Source organism: Rhipicephalus microplus, chromosome 1 (genome assembly GCF_043290135.1).
Source record: "Rhipicephalus microplus isolate Deutch F79 chromosome 1, USDA_Rmic, whole genome shotgun sequence".
NCBI classification, from domain to species: domain Eukaryota; kingdom Metazoa; phylum Arthropoda; class Arachnida; order Ixodida; family Ixodidae; genus Rhipicephalus; species Rhipicephalus microplus.
Window position 1 is genome coordinate 212,029,970 of NC_134700.1, and position 17,643 is coordinate 212,047,612.

General features: G+C 45.3%; 1 protein-coding gene across 7 annotated transcripts in view; it reads left to right on the forward strand.

The window, feature by feature from the left end:
• Positions 1–4,561: 4,561 nt before the first annotated feature.
• Positions 4,562–17,643, forward strand: part of Cdk12 (Cyclin-dependent kinase 12) — a 103,074-nt gene continuing 89,992 nt past the window's right edge. For 6 of the 7 annotated variants that reach the window (XM_075891215.1, XM_075891218.1, XM_075891216.1 and 3 more), the window contains exon 1: positions 4,563–5,978. In XM_075891215.1, coding sequence (XP_075747330.1) covers positions 5,083–5,978 — 896 coding nt within the window. In that variant the 5' untranslated portion in view covers positions 4,563–5,082. Of the gene's footprint in view, positions 5,979–17,643 lie in introns of all 7 variants that reach the window. The other variant, XM_075891214.1, reaches the window with a different exon arrangement.

Sequence of the window (17,643 nt, forward strand, 5' to 3'; positions counted from 1 at the left end):
AAGAGGGTGAAAAAATCATCCAACCAATCAGCACAAAGTACAGTTTTTCAGTGCCACAATTAACAGCTTATAAAATATACATACAATTTGGTTGAGCTGTACAAAAATTACGTTTCTGTACTGACACCTTTGCAAAACAAAAAACAAGAAGGTAAGATAACAGCTATACATAATATTGCTTGCATTTCTGCTACACGACAAGCTCGTAAAAGCAGCCAACACTCAATACCTTCCAGTTTTAGCAACACGTTGTGTAGACTCTTATTGTTTGGGACGTTAAACCACACAAATCAATCAATCAGACTCTTATTGTTCAAATATGTCTGTATTCTGTTCATGCATGTGCAAAGCCCAGCTGTTTTTGCTGGGCTTTGCAACTGTGTTTTTTGCACCCAGTTTTTTTGCTGAGTCAGTATAAAAATGGTTATGCATTTGATCAGGTATGCACAGATACCATTTTGAAGATCTGCACACTTGCAAAAAAACGCGCTGCATGTACTGTTCCCGAGAACCATAGAGCGGCTTGAATGACCAAACTTCCGTAACACCTCCTACCTGCCGACACATGGACAGCACAGATGGTGTGAAGGTGTTGCCACCTTGCAGATTAAGGCACAGTGCATGCCCCTATCGGAAGCCTTACTTATCATTATCCATTCTCAAAATAGAAAGAGAAAACTTGCATTCTGTTGAACATTACCAGTAGGTTGCTGAATGGAATGCATTGAGCTACAAAACATGATTGATTGATTTGTGGGGTTTAACGTCCCAAAACCACCATATGATTATGAGAGACGCCGTAGTGGAGGGCTCCAGAAATTTTGACCACCTGGGGTTCTTTAATGTGCACCCAAATCTGAGTACACGGGCCTCCAACATTTCCGCCTACAACGGAAATGCAGCCGCCACAGCCGGGATTTGATCCCGCGACCGAGCTACAAAACTGTTTCCGCTCACTGAACATAACATGCTATGACATTCTCTCAGCATTCGTCCAAGTTTGAGGTACACCTTCACATTTATGCATTGTCCCCATCCATGTTCACATAAATACATGTTTTTCCAATAACGAGTCTCTGACATTCACACATTGTCCACATTCATATATGTAATTACAATGAAGTGTCTCTCTCTCGCGTCCTTAAATTGCACACATTCCATTTTTCACATTGTCCAGATTCACATTCCTACACATTTTTTACAATAAAGGGGCCCACCCCGTCATGTTCACACATTATTCCATTTTGCCCACAGCAACATTCCTGCTCTAAACCTTAGTGCATGCCAGATCAACCACATGGCATTGTTTTTAATAACTGACAAAACATGGACGTTAGCGACCTCCAAATCAACTACAAGTGCCAGTGATGCCGCCTGACAACAATACAATGTCTATATTTACTAACTGTCGACTGCATCTGCAATGATTATACCCGCTGTGTTATATGGAGTTTTCCAATAAAATCAAACAGTTTTTAAGTTTTGAAAATGTTGCACTTCGGCTTGATACTTTTGGTGCCATGTGCTGAAGTAAAGAACACAGCATGCTTGTAGGCATTTTAAAGAGCTATTTGTCGCAGCTAAAAGTGCAACATGTCTGTAGAAACAGTCCACTAAGAGTGATACCACCTCATGCACAGACATGGTTTAGTAGCAACAGCCATATGTCCAAATAAATGGTGCATCCACCTGTGCAAATGAACTGTAAAATGAGTCACACACTCGTAAATAAATGGGTACCATTCCAGGAGTCACACACACACTGTACAACATTGAAAAGTGAGCAAGGGTCTTTGTGTAGTGCAATCACATTCAGTCATTGAATCACAGGCATTTTACAGAAACAAATATATTGCATTAGCATCATATATTTCACGAAGAAGGGGCCATGCCTTGAATGTTCTCGAATTTCCTTTTGAAGGTGACACTTTATGTTATTCATCTTTTGCAGGACCGTGAGCGAGTGAAATGCTCTTTTGTCAAGTACTGCAGAAATTCAATGTAATAATTTTTTCCACTCTTTGTGTGTAGAAATGAATGTCAATTGTCCCAGTGGTGTATATACCCACTCCCCCCCCCCCCCCCCAGCTGTAATGCCTGCAAAGGCAATGTAGTGAATGAATAAATAAATGAATGAATAAATAAATGAATAAATAATATGATGTGTTGCCAATCAGGTAGTGCTCCCATGGTACTGCCATTTCTTTCACATGATTAGAATAGTTCATCTTCGCTTCCACACTCTGAATGAGGTATGTCGGAAAGCTGATCCTGTTGCTTTTGCAACGTGTCGTGCAAGAGTGCAGCTTTGTCTTTGTTCTCTCTGAGCACTTTGGCTTTCTCAGTCACATCCATGCCCTGGCGAATGCTATTTTTAAGTGCATTAATAGACTGCGTTAGCTCGCGGCAGGGACTTGAGAGTTCTTGGAGTCCTTGCTTTGAGGTCCTGCGGTCGAGAACGATCCAATAACGGTTCTCTCTCTTGTCTCTACGAACGCTCAGCCCATTGAGCCGGACATGTGCGCGGAGAGGCAGTACTTCGGCGACTCGAGACCATGTACGAGGTAGTACACTAACGGACACGAGGTCAGATCCGAAGAGCCTGCAGGCTTCATCGTCTTGACGGATGAGTTTCGATCCTGCAGGTGGTGTCGACGGTTGTGACGGGGTCACAAATGCGGGAACTGTACCGTCCCAGACGATGAGACAGACATGGCTGCGTGAAGTGGTAACGTGGTGAACTGCAACCACAACACAAAAGACGTCCACACTGTGCAATGCAGCTATGGAGGACAGCCGGGCTGATGGTCGCGTCATCCATCGTTTCGGTTTGTGGGCGGGTTTTTCTTTTTCGCGGAGTATCTGTTCCTTTTGCTCGTCCCACGCACGAGTTTTCCGATAAGACTCAATTACTTTTGGGAGCTGTGTGTTTACACTGTAACCAAAATTTTCTTTTTTGTGGGGTTCCCGTAGCTGCTGTTCATTCCTTGTAAACAGTTGGATTACAATGTCAATCTCTTCTTCATCCCGTACATCCAACTTTACGTTGGAGTGCGGCGAGAAGGCCTCGATGACTTTGCCTGCTGCGAGGGACTTGCGCTTGAACACGGCGACGTTCTCGCACATGGCGACAACGGTGGGCTTCTTGCAGCACACGAGGATACTCGCGCCACGCACTCGCAACACGTCACCCGCCTCCGCCGAGAAGACGGCCATTTTCGCAGGGCAGTTCTTAATGCGACATGCAAACGAAGTGACAGAAGTGTCGGCGATGTCGATCGTCGCGGTCTTCGACTTTTTGTCCACGTAACTAGAGCTTCGAACGACGGCGTAGAAGTTGAGCCGCCGCCGCACCGAGGTGAACATTGCAGTAGAGCTCTCGTAGGCAAACGCTCTGCGCTCTGCGACTTCCCATATTCGGTAGTGCGACGCGCGGCCCAACACGAGGAGTAGCGAGGCGTCAGACCCATGGTGCGGTTCAGTTCGAAAGCCGGACAGGGCAACTCTCGTGTTTTTGTTCACGTTGCATGACACCGAGTAAGAAGCTTGACCGAAAACAAGCGCTGCGAACTGCTTCCCTGTTTCAGGCTCTCGAAGGATCATCTTGATCCGTGCACTGTCGGGCTCCTCGGGATCTCCTGCGTAGTGAGGGTGAACAACCACGACGTCCCCAACAACAAACACCGCGTCGTAGTCCTCGCCTTCTTGTAGACGGCTGATGAACGTTCTTTCAACATCCTTAGCCACTTCTGCGAGCGCAAGCACCGATTCCATGTTGCACACAAATAGTCGCTGTGCGAGTGGGCCTATTTACCATGTAACAAACATGGCCGCAAAGAACACGAGTTCAGTGGCAGTCTGCAGAGGCTTGAGAAAGGAAGATAAAAAGCACTAACGTCTGCGCCACTTCTTGTGCTGTGTCTTGTGCTGTGTCTTACCGCCGTTGAGAAGGGGGACTTCGTTCCGTGACTGTTGCACCGCATTAAGGCCGAAGACGCTTTGGTAGGCCACACATGTCCACAGTCCAGTGAGGAAAGCACGCCGCCTTGCTGGGCTGCACACGAGGGACAAGGGCTGACGTCAGAGCTTCACTAGAGCATTTTTGGGGGGTCACGCTTGTTAAGAGCAGCCCAGGAAACCGTCTATGAATGGTTTACACCTTTCTGGACTATTTAGCGGAGGTAAAAAGGCTGAAACCACGACCTCAGCGGCGCATTTTTGGGGGATCATGCCTATTTATACCAAGCAGAAAGATTTATGGGCATTCTTATGGGTATATTAATTTCAAGTTCACCGTAGCATAAGCCATGGTTAAAATTTGCCGCTGGTTAGCACGTGACCTGTCGGCTAGGCTACAATGTGACAGAAAGCATAAAACATTGAAAATAAAAAAATGCACCTTTACGCCAATAGTACTGTTTAATTAATCAACAAAAATAAAGAATATTTTAGTACACATGAAATACATGAAGTTTATAAATATAGTAAATAAGCTGTTGCCCGTCGCCTTTTCTTTCGGGTTTTTGCAAATTATGCACACCAAGCACACAGATATGACGTCAGCATAGGCTTGCAAATTCCGTGAAGCTTAGAAGCGATTGCGGTCTTCAGGAGATTTAGCATCCTTCGCAATCCTCGTAAAATATACATAGGATTTGTTAAATATTCCGAAATTAAATACCTGCACTATCAAAGCTATTGAACGGTGTGCGTATTACGTCCACCCGCCCAGAATTAAAGGGCTTGCGAGATTAAAAAATATTCTCCTTCCCCTTGCTTGAGAAGGGTCCGTCTCGATTGGCGAGCTGTACCAGCGGCAGCTCGTTCGACCGTTATTGCATATGCAAGTTAAATATTTAAGTTAAGCAGTACAAATACTGCCATTTGAGCTCTCAGTGTGAGCGCCAAAGTATTCGCTTCGCCATGAGACCGCAGTCGCCGGTTTAGGCCTTGTTTCCGCAAATCAAATATGGTGGACGCGCCATTCCTTCAGTGAATCTCGCTTTTGTGAAGAGGCCCCCAGCGGATCGTCCGTTCATGGATACGTGACGACGGCTCGTCCCTCATCGACCTCAAGCCAAAATGCGGGGATCCGAGGAGCGTTCGACGCGTTCCCGCACCAAGGTGAAGGAGAAAGCACGAAGTCCTGAGGAGAGCCGTCGCGTGAGCAACAGCAGCAAGTCTCGCCCCCCGTCCCAGGGCAGCAGTCATCGAAAGCACAAGAAAAGCCATCGGTCGCACCGACGTAAGCACGCAGCGCGCGACTCGGAACGAGCCGTGGTCGCCACTAAGCCTCTCGTTGAGTACGACGATGTGAGTTCGGACTCGTCGCTGTTCTCGGATGAAGCGCCCGTCGAACACCTGTACCCGACCTCTCCGCTGCCGGTGCCTTCTTCCTCCAGCCGGCACGTCTCCGACCGGCCCAGCGAGCGGTCCGACAGCGGCAGCAAGCGGCGGCATCCTTCGCGACACAAGGCGAGCGATACCAAGGAGAGTTCCTCGCGCTCTTCGAGTCGGCGTAACCACAGTGAACGGCCACCGTCTCCGCCGCCTTCGTCGTCGCGTTCATCGCGGGACTATTCGACGATGTCGAGCGGCTACTACGACCGAGACGTGATGAAGGACTACGCGAGTAGCCGAACTTATATGAGTGCTTACAGGGAATCTTCGGGAATGCTGGACTCTTATTATGGTGTGTCGGACTCGCACGGCGACTGTTATGGCAGCAGCAGCCGCTCGAGCCGCAAACGGTCTCTGTCGCCCGATCATCCGCGTGCCTACAAGAGCAGCGCTCGGAGCCCGGTGAGCTCACCGAGCCCGCCGCCTAGCCGAGCCTCCAAGCGACGCAAATCTCCGACGTGCGACGCCCGCGAGAAAGATCGGCCGTCGCGGAATTACTCGCCGAACAATTCCTCTAGTCTGTACTCTTCGCGCAAGACCTCCGCGTACTCGAGAAGTCGGAGCAGAAGTCCTGTAAGGTATGTACCATTGAACTATCTTTATTGAGCTTCCTCTGTTCACGTAACGACGTAATATTTCGGCGGCGAGGGCCACAGGGCGTAGCTTTACGTTGCACAGCGCGTGACCACAGAAGGACTTCCTCGTCGTTCGTGCCGTGGCGCACGACCTGTCCAGTATTGACTGAACATTGCGGTTAAACGACCGCACTATAACCACACCAACTGCTGAGGCGACCAGATTTCCGGCACGTTTATGCGCCTCGGCAAACGTGATTTTAAAAACCTAAACACACAGTAGCCTATGGCTACCCACGAGTGCCCGTAGCAACAGTTTATTCCAGTTCTCTTTGGCCTGCAGATGCCGTGCTATCTCTTGTTTTCTGGGCGGATAACACCGTGTAAAACTATTTCATTCAGCGTTACATAACACTTCAATGTTTATAACAACTAAACGACTTCAGACGTCATAGCTTTGTTATCTTGACAAAAAAACATTGAGGAATGCCACCGAGGAGTGTTAAGCTTTGGCCACACTCACCTGTGCTGTAAAACAGGTGGTGTAATATCAAACACTTTTATGGTCACTCGTTCTGACTTATGCTGCAGGTGTAGCAGTAGTTTATTTCATCAGTTGTTATTGTTCATCTTGCAGCATTGAAACTAAAGTGTGCATGACACTTCATGCATCTGGAAGAACACTACCACGAGTTCAGCAGCTCAAGGTGTTTAGTATCATGATTTTATATACTGCAGATAATCTGTAGAACATGTTTATCTAGCATAATGTGCCATGTCTGTAGAACATGTTTATCTAGCATAATATGCCATGCGGGCTCCCGAACTTGGATTGCTCTGCCAGGACCCCACAGCCAATAATTTGATTGGTGGAGCTGTCTTCCTGTCACAGAGGAGGAGGAAGCTGCTGAACACTTGATAATGTTCTGTAAAGGGCTCCAACCTTTAGTCCAGGATGATGGCGCGGAGCTTTTCAAAGCACTGGGGTTTAGAGACAGGGAGGGCAAAATAGACTTAAGCGGGTAAAAATAACTGGAAGGAGGTTATCTGATTGGGGGCTACAATCAAGGTACGAGTGAAAATGAAATCCTTCACTGCAAAGTGCCACTGCTTAACTTCACTGTTTAAAGGAAAAAAAAAAGGTAAGTCTAGTTTTTGATCACTTAAGTATTACGGCTAGGTGGCATTAGCCACCGCCCGATCTAAAGGGTACAGCCATATCCATCCAGTAAGTATGCTATGCTTGAAGCAGTTCTCTTCAGCATAGCAGCTGTTCAAATGTCTATGTGCACACGCTCTTTACATATGAATCACACTTTCCCTGATTAAACTAGAAACATCAATGTGTAAAGCGTTGGGGACTTTGATAACTGTGTATTGAACACTGCTGTGGCCTCCCGCCTTCACTTTCTTTATTTTTCCTAAGTGTTGTTGTGTAGGCTTAAAGGGCCAGTAAACAAGCTCTGACTTCTTTCTGTACACCCCCCAAGCAAGCTTACGCATCTTTTCTATGCCTGACCAGCCTCCTTCTTCGTGCAGTGACATCAACTCGACAACGTTGACTTCATTACTGTTTTTGAGACCTGGTTTAGACCAATTGATGAGCTGCGGGCTGCGTCGCATCGTCGATTTGACGTCACTGCGCTTGGAAGGAGGTTGGTCATGCATAGGAAAGATGCGCGAGCTTGTTTGGGGGTTGTGAAAAAAGTCGGAGCCTGTTGACCGGCCCTTTAAACATTGTTTTATTGGTCATATAAAAGAATTTTCCTAGTTCGCTTCAATGTGTTTCAACTGCAGGATAAATATTGATTTCACTGCAGGATAGCCTGCCTTTTCAAATGCGGTGGTGTGTTTAAGTCTCCTGTAAAATCAGCATTATTAAACTGCAGTAAACATATGTGGGTATCCATTTTGTAAACCTACTGCGGTGTGTCGCTCCTAGCTGGTATAGTACATAGTTTTCCAGGCATCAGATTAAAGGGGCACTGCCACACTTTTTGAGCATGGTCGGAAAACGCTGCCAATCGGTAGTAGAGGCTTCTGACAACTTGCGAGCCAAGTGTTGCAGCGCAGCACGCGGCCTGAAATTCACAATAAATGATCAAAGTCAGCTAAAAATACCTTTCCCTTCTCTCGACAAATCAGGGAAAATAAGCCCATCTATCAGCCATTGGCTGATTTGAACATGGCGTGCTCTGTTGTTACAGAGGTCGCCACGAGAGGCCGTCATTTGTCCACGCGCACGCGATCACAGTAAAAAAGTCGCGTATTCGAAGTACAAAAGAAAAAATGCTCAAGGTCACGAGACACGAGTGACTTTTTGTGTTTGCCCCTCCCTCCCATCCTTCCCTGCTCAGCTTCCAGAGCTTTCGTCGGAACGAGAGAATAGAGAATGTGATTATAGCGTGTGACAGATCTTTGTAACTCCGCTCGTACTGGGCGGATTCTTAAAATTTTTGCGGCGTTCGAGGTAATACGCTTTTCCAGTCAATTAATTCCATGGTTACTCAAAAGAGTGTTTCAGGGCCCCTTATAGACTTGCTCCAGTATATCAAAGGCTTCAGATTTGCCGGTTGAATCATGGCAGCAGAGCCTCTTTCCTTTTTTTTTTTTTTTTTCCAGCGATTGTTTTCTTCCATCATTAGTGCAGAGCTGCCCATGTCTGTAAAGCATGTCACAAGGGTACTGTGAAGCAATTGTATGTGTAGAGCCCTGGGGTTTTGTTACTGGACTGAACATACATAGGAAGGGGGCATTAATTCCTGATAAAAGAAATTTGTAGTTTTTTTTTTTTTTGTCTATTTCCTTAGTGTGCTGCTTTTATATATCCTGCAGCAGTTTGAAATGGGTTGAAAATGCATTTTATCCACATGGTAGCTGACTCGGCTACCATCAAACCTCAGGTGCCGAGGTTTCATCCGAGCTAGTGGCAGCCACATTTCAGTTTGGGCATGACGCAAAAGTAGTTTTGGGTGGTGCTTTCAGTACTATTGAAATAACTCCAGGTTTTCTAAAGTTAGCTTGGAGCATCTCTCGTAATCCCTGTGGATTTTGAGATATATGTCCTTGCAAAGAGTACTAGTGACCATTTACACCATTTGCTAGGCTTGCGAGTTGGGCCTTTCAAATATCTCCTTCAGGCACGTATTACGATAGGCTGTATACAAATGTGTCAAATTTACGGAACTTTATTCCGAGGGTCTCTGTATTCTATTGAAAGAAAGATCAGCCATTGAAGTGTTTATTTATGCATTGTCTTAGTAATTAATTGGTGTAATTTAAAATGTAATTTCTGTAGACCGACCTGTTCTACTTTTGTGTAAAATTGGTTCACTCCCAGGCTAAAAAACATGAACCTGCTATGGTTGTATCAATTCTCGGTGAACGAAATTTCAATTTTTGTTGTGGTTATTGGAATGAGGTACATCAGTCAGCCTGTGCAATGTATTAGTGCCTCTGTCAAAGTGGTCGCTTGCACCTAAAAGCAGCACAGTGGAGTTGAAAGTTAAATGAGCAGTGGTTGTCCACTCTGAAGTCCAAAATTGCGCATCCCATTTCAAGCCGGTCGGAGTAAGACATAGTGTGTTATTAGCCTGTGATGTTTGTGTGTACGTTTGAGAAAATTGTTAGTAATGTGTTCAGTTAACACTAGGTTCTAGTCTGTTTTGCACAACTTCTCTCTGTAGACAACCCTCCTTTCTTGATAACACATTAATGAAGAGCTCCTTGAAGGGGAATGCTAGCACATTTTAGGTTTGTTTTACACCTGTCCTTTAAGAAGGCTTAATGTTGTTTGTCAAATGACATTTGATGCATCCCATGACATTATAAGGGCTTTGTGCTGCTACAAAGCGTACTATAATGTCATGTGCAGAGAACGGCAGTCTCAATGCAGCAAACATAGGAATTAACAGGAAGAAGTAGCAAAATATGTAAAAAATTGTTCCTATATATCAAGTTTTTATAAATTTTGCACCAGATGTCTGTCTGTTGCATTGAGGTCGTTAGTGGTACGCAGGTTTCACTTTGGAAAGACTAAGCATGTGGTCTGGCATGGCCAGCAGCGCTTTTAACAGTGTCGCTGGTAATAAAGATACCCAAAATTTTCTGAAAAATTAAGTGAGATCATTTGGAAAAGATAAAATAAAGCAATACACTTCAAAATGAGAAAGTAATAATTATAATTACTTTTTGTCATATTTGGCAAGAATATGCATTTGCAACAAGAACGTATTCAAGTAAACTCATTTGGTTACATTAGTCATATTTGTTTAATGACAACAGATGTCATGTGAAAGACAAGTAACCACATTTAATTAAAATGTCATTAAGTACAAATGCCATAAAGTTTCTCATGTGACAAGGTACAAAGGTATTGTCATTTTGTTCTGATTGCATCGGAAGTCTGCAGCAGGCAGGGGTTTCAGTCTGCTTAGAAACTTGCATTGTTAAGCGTTGTTAAAAAGAAAAAGTGGTTTTGAAACCAAAGCATGTAGCCGCTTTGTTTCATATCTACAATGAAGTGGCCACCTGCCCTACTGTAACTTAAACATGGTTTGCCTGTGCTAGCATCAGAAATGAGAAACTGGCAATGCAATAAATCAGACTACGCTTCGAGCTTACAAAAATGGATAGTCCTTATCGTTGTTCGTTGTAGCAATCTCGTTAAAGAGGGGGGAAGCTCCGTCGCTTCATTGCCTGCTTGTAGATGTAGCCAGGTAGGCATTGCACAATGTGGCATGCTTTCAGGTACTTGCTTCATCACCTGCTTGGAAATGAAGTGAGGTCGGTGTTACAGAAGGTAACGCACATTCAGAGGCATCATTCAGGAACTCTAAACTAATGCCAGAAATTGTTTCAGAAAAACTATGCGACTTGCAGTTTCTTTAGATATGCATTTGATAGAGATGATCAGAGTATGAAAAAAGTATAGATATAGATAAAAAAGTAAAGAGTATAGATAGTATGAAAAAAAAAACTGAGTCTACCTTTAATACAGCCATGTACTTTCTTGCATCGCCATTGCCTCCTAACTCCCTCCTTACTTGGTCTTCTTATGCTTGACAAAAGCAGCTGAAATATTTCTAAAATGACAGGCATTCAAATTGCTAGTTGTGCCTTTACTTTACTATACTTTGGTTGCATGTACGTCACATCTTGGAACGAGAGGACCGAAAATCGCCACGTTTGTAGTCCGCATATTTGCAGTTCGTATATTTGCTGCGGCAAAATCTGGTCTTCGGTCGCGCTACCGGCTTCACCATGACTATTTGTGACACTTTTCGATGCGGCATAATACCTGCCACGGTGGTCTAGTGGCTAAGGCACTTGCCTGCTGACCCGCAAGTCGCAGAATCGAATCCCGACCACGGCGGCCACATTTTTGGTAGAGGCAATAGTGCTTGAGGCCCGTGTGCTTAGATTTAGGTGTACAGTAAAAGACCCCAGATGATCCAAATTTCCGGAGCCCTCCATTACGGCTTCTTTCATAATTATGTAGCGGTTTTGCGACGTTAAGCCCAATCTGTGACGGCAGTCATCACTTTATCACAGGTTGGGGTTATTTCCAACTTATATCCAAGTTTGTCACATTTCCTTATGTGATCGCATCGCTTTCTCTAGAATGTCACCTAGATTCACAGTGATGTGAGCCGACCTTTTCTACTTGAATAGCCGCATCTCGTGTTGTTAAATGAGGCTAACAATTGAACATATATGAACGTGTCTTCTTTTAACCCTAGAATTTAATGGATGACATGAACCGCGACTGGGCACCAAGCCTACTTGTTGCTGGGCTACGGTAGTTATGACCTGACTACTGCCGCGTCATCAGCACGTTTGCACTGCTCTAAAAAGTGACAGACGAACACGCTTGATGCAGTCGCAGCGGGCACACGCCCACGGAATTGGGAACATCGCTCGAATTGCTTGCCATAGGCGCGAAACCAGAGCGGGGTGAACCATCAGAAGTAGATCCCTTGAAACCGTAGCTCACAAGAGGAAAATAAACCAAGCATTACAACACTACTGAAACGGGCACAACTGTGGTGACGTCTGAACCAGGGCGTCGGCACAAGCGTGCAAAAGGGGCATTAGTCTCTCCCAAACAACACCAAAACTTCTCCCACTACGATGCAACTCGGGTTTGCATTCCTCGCTACAAAATTCCGTCGAAGCCCATGTTTTACTTAAAACGAGCAAGAGCATTGTAACTATCCTCGATTAGAACGACAACATGCTGTGATGGAAGCTGCTTTGCTGTTATGTTTCTCACCCAGCCACTGGCGAAATAGTTGTGGTCGTCCGTCTACTTGGAGACCTTCATTTGTTGCAGCGTCACGTGACTTGTCGAAAACGCCCCTAGTTCACGATGTCACCATGTGTCACAGAAGTTAGCAGATCGACGTTCGGTATAGCATCCTTACCGATGCGCAATTCGTACGCATTGATGCCATCACACATTTCAATTTTCGCTCAGTAACGTACACGAGTTGGTCCCACAAGCTCTTCGAAGTACAACGGGCAAAATGGATGCACGTTTCTTTTTGCCATATCGCAAGAATGATGCCGACAAACTCCCACGCAGCGGTAAGCTGCATGCGCAGCCTGACCTGGCTCAGTCTTGACAAGCGTGGCGTTCGCTCACCTTGCCGGCCGGAAATGACGTCACCTGCAATCCATGTATAAACAATGCAGGGGTAATTGCAGTGAAGCGAAGCTCTTGCGCTTTTAGGGTTTTGGAAAACACATTTCAAGAATTTCAGTGTGGTCAAGTGATCTACCGTATGCATCATAGCTCTTGAACTTGTATGGGCGCTGTAAGAGTTGACGAAGGAGGAAGCTGGTCGTTCGCTGATGGCATCGGGGTGGAGGAACTGAACGCTGACAAGAGGATACGAAAACAAAACATGGGTTTATGACATTATTTACACATATTTACAGAAAAGAAGGGATAGTGGTTTTACAAACCACGAGCGTGGTGGTTGAACACTACATAGTTCAGAGCGACGTCCAGCACTCTGCCGCGTCGTTTTATGCGCTGTCGGGCTCCTCCTCTCCGAGTCGAACACCAATCACGCACACACAGGTGAGGGGGGCTAGCATGCACGGTCCACGTGAACACTGCACTGTGGTGGCGCCAGCAGGGCTCTTCCGCGTCGTGTGTGTGCCGCTACTCGAGAGTTCCCACGATCCTGGCAGCATACTTCAAAGGGTCCGCCGATTTTGTTCGCTCAATTAGCGGGGTGATTTGCGATGGCCGTCGGTCTCCTCCAGGAAGATGCTGTCTTTGTTGGCCTCTCTCGAATGGTTAACGGTGTCTTGGCGTCTCGTCCTCCGGCTAGCACGTACAATGCCTGACGAGCATAGGCAGTCGGCCGGTCGGCTTGGTGATTGGGGATCAAAAGGGAGCGCCGCTCCTCTTGTCAGCTCCGGCGCCGGCCACGCCTGCCCTCCTGTCGCCCGACGAGTCGACGAGGCCATCAGTCACGCTGCTGCTTGACGGGACGACAAAAGAGTCCGCACTTGAAGGACGGGAACTCGCCTCTGCCCGCCGCCTGGTCTGGATAATTGCTCAAATCTTCGACGGCGACGGTCAGACTGGGCGCCGAAGGGATTAAGAGCCTCTCCAGTGGATCGGCTTTCGCACAAAAGCGTCTGCCCAGACGCATTTCCAGGCCAAACTTAACAGCGCAGACAAGTGAGCAAATTGCATTTAACATCGAAATCCAGTGTCAAATAAAGAAAAACGATATGACTATCTCACTTCAATTTCCTGTCATAGCAGTTTGTGAAAAGCTTATCTGAGACCAGAAGTGTTATGACAATTAGTAGATTCTTTACTTGTTGATTAGCCCCGCCGCGGTGGTCTAGTGGCTAAGGTACTCTGCTGCTGACCCGCATGTCGCGGGATCGAATCTCGGCTGTGGCAGCTGCATTTCCGATGGAAGCAGAAATGTTGTAGGTCCGTGTGCTCAGATTTGAGTGCACGTTAAAAAGCCACAGGTGGTCGAAATTTGCGGAACCCTCCACTACGGCGTCTCTCATAATCATATGGTGGTTTTGGGACGTTAAACACCACAAATGAATACTCGTTGATTAAACTACCGATAACTTGAGCATCACTCCAGCAGATAAAGAATGCACCTACAATACTTTCAATAAAAGGCCCACTACAAAATTACTTCAAATATTAATAAGTAGTATACACTATCTAAAGAACCTTGCAAATCTGCACTGTTTGTAATGTCCAATTTTCTTTTGTCCAATCCGCCCTTTGAAGAGAAACTGGGTGTGACAATGCATGCATGCACCACGTGGTAGGTTGATGTCACTAAGTCCGACACATTGCCTCAAATATTATTCAACATGCTGCACGCATTTGCTCATGCGCCACGCATTGGGTCACGCGTTATGCCCTGCAAGCGGTATTGTGATTATTATTTTAATTTTGCTGTTAAAGTTGCAGCACTTTTTCAAGTCGTTATAGAATGGATTCACTAAAGGAGTCTATTGTCTCACGAATTCACCGTCACAAAAACTTTTAGAATTTGTCCGGTATGAGTGGAGTTACAAAGATTAGTTGCACGCTGCAGTTCCATTCTCTTCTCTCGTCCCGACGAAAGGGCTGGAAGCTAAGCAGGGAGAGATTGCATGGAGAAAGGAAAACGTGCCTGCCGCATGTCCGTGATCACTTTTTCTCTATATATTTTTGTTTTTCTTTGAATGTGTGGCTTATCATTGCGATTGTGCAACCGTGGACAAGTTGTGGCAGGTGCGATAACTGAGCGCACCCTGCTCAAATCAGCCAATGGCTCATACAGTGGCTGTGATGGGTGATTTTTGAGCATATTTCATGTTCAGAAAAGAGAAAGCAATTTTTAGCTGAGAATTTGTTGTGAATTCCTGGCTACATGCTGCACCCTAATATTTGGCTTGCATTTTCTCGGGAGCCTCGACTGCCAATTCGCAGCGTTTTCTGACCACGCTGAAAAGTGTGGTAGGGCCCCTTAATATTGGCCGTCCTTCATGAGCGTTTTGCTGTATGTCGGCTGGTATTCAGAGTATAATATTTTGCAGGGGTGCTTGCTGTTCTGTTACTGCATTCTCTAAAAGATATGGTTTTTATGGGGCCCATAAATTTGTTGGCATTGTTTTTAAGCTTGCCACACTTAAAGGGGCCTCGTGATCCTCTTTGAACATAGTCGCAAAATGCTGCTGGTCAGTAGTCAAGGCTCCTGGGAACATGAGGGCCAAATATTGCAGACCTGCCAGAGGCAGTGAACTTAATTACATTTCAGACAGCTAAAAACTTCCCTTGGCAAATTACATTATTGAAGGGCCAGATTCCTTTGGCAAATTACATTATTGAAGGGCCAGACTACATTAATGAAGAGGAAGCTATTTGATGATCGCTAAAGCATGCTCAAGGTCATAGCACGAGCCAACTTATCTTTTTACTCTTTTGTCATCCCCTCTGTGTAGCATGCTTGTCAAGATGAAAGAAAAGAAAGCGATTCAATTGTGCTTCAAACCACCATAATTCTGCTTCTATGTTACAGATTGTGAGAGCAAATAGTTTGAGCGCACAAGGACAGGTGTCCTGGGCGTGCTCAGGCCCAGGGGCGCGCATTGTTCTGGCAGGACAGCTGGAGGGCCAGACTACATTAATGAAGAGGAAGCTATTTGATGATCGCTAAAGCATGCTCAAGGTCATAGCACGAGCCAACTTATCTTTTTACTCTTTTGTCATCCCCTCTGTGTAGCATGCTTGTCAAGATGAAAGAAAAGAAAGCGATTCAATTGTGCTTCAAACCACCATAATTCTGCTTCTATGTTACAGATTGTGAGAGCAAATAGTTTGAGCGCACAAGGACAGGTGTCCTGGGCATGCTCAGGCCCAGGGGCGCGCATTGTTCTGGCAGGACAGCTGGCAGTTGAGCCAGGATAAGCAGCAGTGAAGATGTTGTTCTTGACTCCATGTAATCTGAAGGCTTCAGTTGACCAGTGGCCTAGGGCTCACAGCATTAAAAAATTTTTCGCAGCAATGATTCATGATGCAATGAACTCTGGTAGAAAAATCATTTGATGATTAGTTCGAAAAGTGTAGCAGGACTCCCTTTTAAATTTGTATCTTGAGGTTTTAAGTTTTTGCATATGCGCTATGTTATAGAATCAAGGGTTAGTAGTAGCACGGAAATGTAACTGTATGCAAATCTCATTTGGCTCTCCAGCTTTCTTTCCAATAGTCTCTTAACTCTCTCGCTACCATGGGAAAAGGCGTCATTTTTACTAGGTGTAAAAAAATTTTTTTTGTGGCTAGGTAATGCCTTATTTACATTATCTGGTACGAAACTGTAGCTAAAAGAATGGTCTGTTCAATGACATAAATGTAGAATATATATTTATTTTATATATTATATAAAAAATGCTTAAAATGAAAAATTTTTAGAGTGATTCTACAGTCGACATTTAAAAAGGAACAGCTTAAAAATTAATGAGGTTAGAAATAATTCAAAATATACAATTTGTAGCTTCTTATGTTGCAAAAAGGTTGTACAAGTTTCAAGAAATATTGCTAAAAAACTGTTCTTTCTACAAAAAGAGAAAGTTAGTAGGGGTGCTATCATAGATGGGATTATCCTGTGCAGCTTGCCATTGCAGACGGGGCCGCTCAGAGTCTGTAACACTTAGAAAGGGAAGGAATGAACAAAAACAGCTTTTGCGCATGATATTCAAAGAAACCGAGCCTGAAAATGACTCCGAGCTATTCCAGTAGAGATGAAGACGAAGTAACTCAACGATTTTCATGTAAATGTGGATTCCAATGCACTTCATCTGGAGTGAAGTTTCTGCACGAACCGCCTCCTCCCACGTATGTCCGCCTTTCTAAAACATCTATTCAGGCATATTTGTTGGCGTAGCCGCAGATCATGCTGGTCAGCTGTGCAGTGAAAAACGGCTGGATGAAATCGACTGCCTGGAAGAAGCGCCGTGAGTTACTCTGGAGTGCACCTCTGACTTCGACCTCCGGGTTTCGTCTCAAGAGAGACTGCACATGGTTGACAAATGCCGGCCAGCAATCATGTCCGTTCAACGTTAAGGCCCTCAAAATCAGTGAAATCGCTGTGAGTACACGCAGCCGGCACTCACTCGCTGAATTTCGCGGCTTGACGCATCCTCGTCATCGGGGCTGAAATTTGATGTGTCAACTTCTTCAGACTCACCGCAGCTGATTCGATCCTCAATATCTGTTGTTAATGCACTCTATTTGCGAGAAACGCGTCGTCTTTTAGGACCCTCCGCATGGATAAACGACGACATTATCATCGAGCGAAAAACTTCCCCAAAAAAACAAACAAACAAAACATCACGGCTCACGTTCTGCGATTCCCACTGTCTTTCATAGATGGTGTTAGGTGCCCGAAAAATTCAGGAGCGCGCAGGAATTTAAACTTGAGAATGCATCATTCAAATTGAATGATTTGAATAGGTGCAGCAGCAAAAGAGTTAAAAAGAGTAAAACAGGTGGAGAATAAGTAATGGATGATAGGTACTTACTTTTTGTAACAGTGATTAGTCTAACATGTTCTGAGGTCAGGCTGTTAAGTTAAGTGAGCTGTTTCATTGTTTGCTATAAAGGAGTAGAATGGTTTCTCGTATGAAGTGG